This window comes from Triticum aestivum, unplaced genomic scaffold (genome assembly GCF_018294505.1).
Source record: "Triticum aestivum cultivar Chinese Spring unplaced genomic scaffold, IWGSC CS RefSeq v2.1 scaffold221544, whole genome shotgun sequence".
Lineage (NCBI taxonomy): Eukaryota > Viridiplantae > Streptophyta > Magnoliopsida > Poales > Poaceae > Triticum > Triticum aestivum.
In genome coordinates this window covers 1-2005 of record NW_025253173.1, presented here as the reverse complement: position 1 = coordinate 2005, position 2005 = coordinate 1, and the positions used below count along the sequence as shown (strand labels likewise).

General features: G+C 42.9%; 1 protein-coding gene across 1 annotated transcript; it reads left to right on the top strand.

Moving 5' to 3' along the window:
* Positions 1-21: 21 nt before the first annotated feature.
* LOC123177464 (uncharacterized) lies at positions 22-1364 on the top strand. Its single transcript, XM_044591195.1, has 3 exons — positions 22-687; positions 801-953; positions 1055-1364. Exons 1-2 carry the CDS (start codon positions 145-147, stop codon positions 822-824), a joined length of 567 nt encoding a protein of 188 aa, XP_044447130.1. The 5' UTR covers positions 22-144; the 3' UTR covers positions 825-953; positions 1055-1364.
* The last annotated feature ends 641 nt before the right edge of the window (positions 1365-2005 follow it).

The window sequence follows — 2005 nt, the reverse complement described above, 5'->3', positions numbered from 1 at the left end:
GGGCTATGTGTTTTGCCAGAAGATCCGCCGGTTATTACATCTTGTCAGTCAGTCAAAATGTTGTAGATGCTAGTTGGTAAATTCGATGAGTACAAGAGATGACTCGTATCTGAGATTGGATTTGGTGGAATCCTGAAGTTGCCGATGATTCCGAGGTTGGATCTGAAAATGAGCGCTTGGGTCATGAGGAAGGCAAATCCTCGGTGTCGTGTAATTGAAATAGACGAAGAGAAGAAGATTGCTTTCACAGCTGAAGATTTCCACAAGGTTTTCGGCGTCCCGTGTGGGAACCGTGATGTGTGTGGCAGGGATGCACAAATTGCTGCTCCGGCAATCAATTTTATCAAGCGTACAATTGGTATGGATGGTTCAGTTGCTCAAAATTTGAAAGCGGCTGAAAGCTTCATACACAGAGAGCTTTCTGAGGATTCTAGTAAGATGAAGAAGGATTGCTTTCAGATTGCTTTTGTAGTTTTTGTGTTGGGTTACCTGATAGCACCGTGCACGAAGTATGACTCGATGACAATTGATTTCTGGGGTGCTCTGTCCAACCCGGAATTGATAGCACAATTCAGTTGGTGTGAATATGCTATCCAGAAGCTGATGGCAGCTGTATCGAAGGTGCAGAATGATTATCAGAGCAAAGCAGCAACGGTCCATCTCTTCGCGTGCCATTTTTTCTTCCAGGTGTGCAGGACGTTTATAGTCGTTATATATTGTCGTATCGCTGTCTGATGTTTTTTTGGAACTAATGTTTGTTAGTGAATGCTTTCTTGGCATTGCACTATATGTTTAGACAGATATTCTTGCTGGATAACATTTAGCTAGGGTTGTTCAACATGCCACACACTGTATTCCCCCGTGCGCAGCGCTCTGGCCAGAAAACACTCAGTCAGATGATCATAATGGCGTACGGCATGAAGCAGGGAAAGTTCACTTATGTCCCTGCAGGGGTATGCTTTTGTTTTCGCGGGGAAAGATATCCTCAGCAGAAGTTATTCATGAAGAAGCTGTGATTATTTGGCTTACTTTTTTTTTCAAATGTTCTAAACAGGTGCGCCCGGCGGAACTAGTTTGCTATACGCGGACAGATGCGAGGTGTCAAGGCTTCACTGATGGTGATGTAATGTCAGCCTCAGGGAAATACCCAAAGGTTGGGGTGTCTGACAGGGTGGAACAGCGGACTCCAGAATTGTTTGTACCTGGCACAACAACACGAGCAGATACTCTGGGTGATGCGAGGTCGGTATTTGTGAGGATGTGCCTGTTGTGGTTATAAATGTTACTATTTTAACGGACTTTGTTATTCTTGATATTCCCGAGGACGATAGTATGTCGATTATCCTTGGTAGACCCTTTTTGAATACTGGAGGGGCTGTTATTGATTGCAACAAAGGCAATGTCACTTTTCATGTTAGTGGTAATGAGCATACGGTACACTTTCCGAGGAAGCAACCTCAAGTCCACGGTATCAATTCTATTGGAAAAATTTCAACTATTACTATTGGAGGTTTTGAATTTCCTCTTCCTACTGTCGAAAAGAGATATGATATTCTTATTGTTGGGGATGTGCATATCCCCGTTGAGGTAGCATAGTGTTATTCAAATTTTTTCCGGTTTCATGTTATTCGAATGGAGTTTGTTAACAAGACCTGATCAACCTTGTTCGTGGATTCCTTTTGATGAGCATGAGATGGATGAAGTTAGAAGGCACAACCTTCTGTACCCTCATTTTACTCTCTGTTATTTAGAATAAATAAAGCAAAAATAGTATTTTCTGTTAGTTTTCTGAATTATCCGTGCAATAAAAAATATTTCGAAAATAAAAGTTTTCCATATGCTCCGAAATTGAAATATGATTTTTTCTAGAATATTTGAGAATATCTCGCACTGATAACACATTAGGGGGAGCAAGCACCTGGCCACGAGGGTCCAGGGCGCGCCCCCTGGCTCGTGGGCCCATGGTGGCTCCCCTCCACTTATTCCAGCCACCACACACTCCTTC

Excerpts from the sequence above, each read along its gene's own strand:
- LOC123177464 (XM_044591195.1), top strand. The coding sequence starts at position 145 with ATGATTCCGAGGTTGGATCTGAAAATGAGCGCTTGGGTCATGAGGAAG. Across the intron at positions 688-800 it reads CGTGCCATTTTTTCTTCCAG|ATATTCTTGCTGGATAACAT; the intron begins GTGTGCAGGACG and ends ATGTTTAGACAG.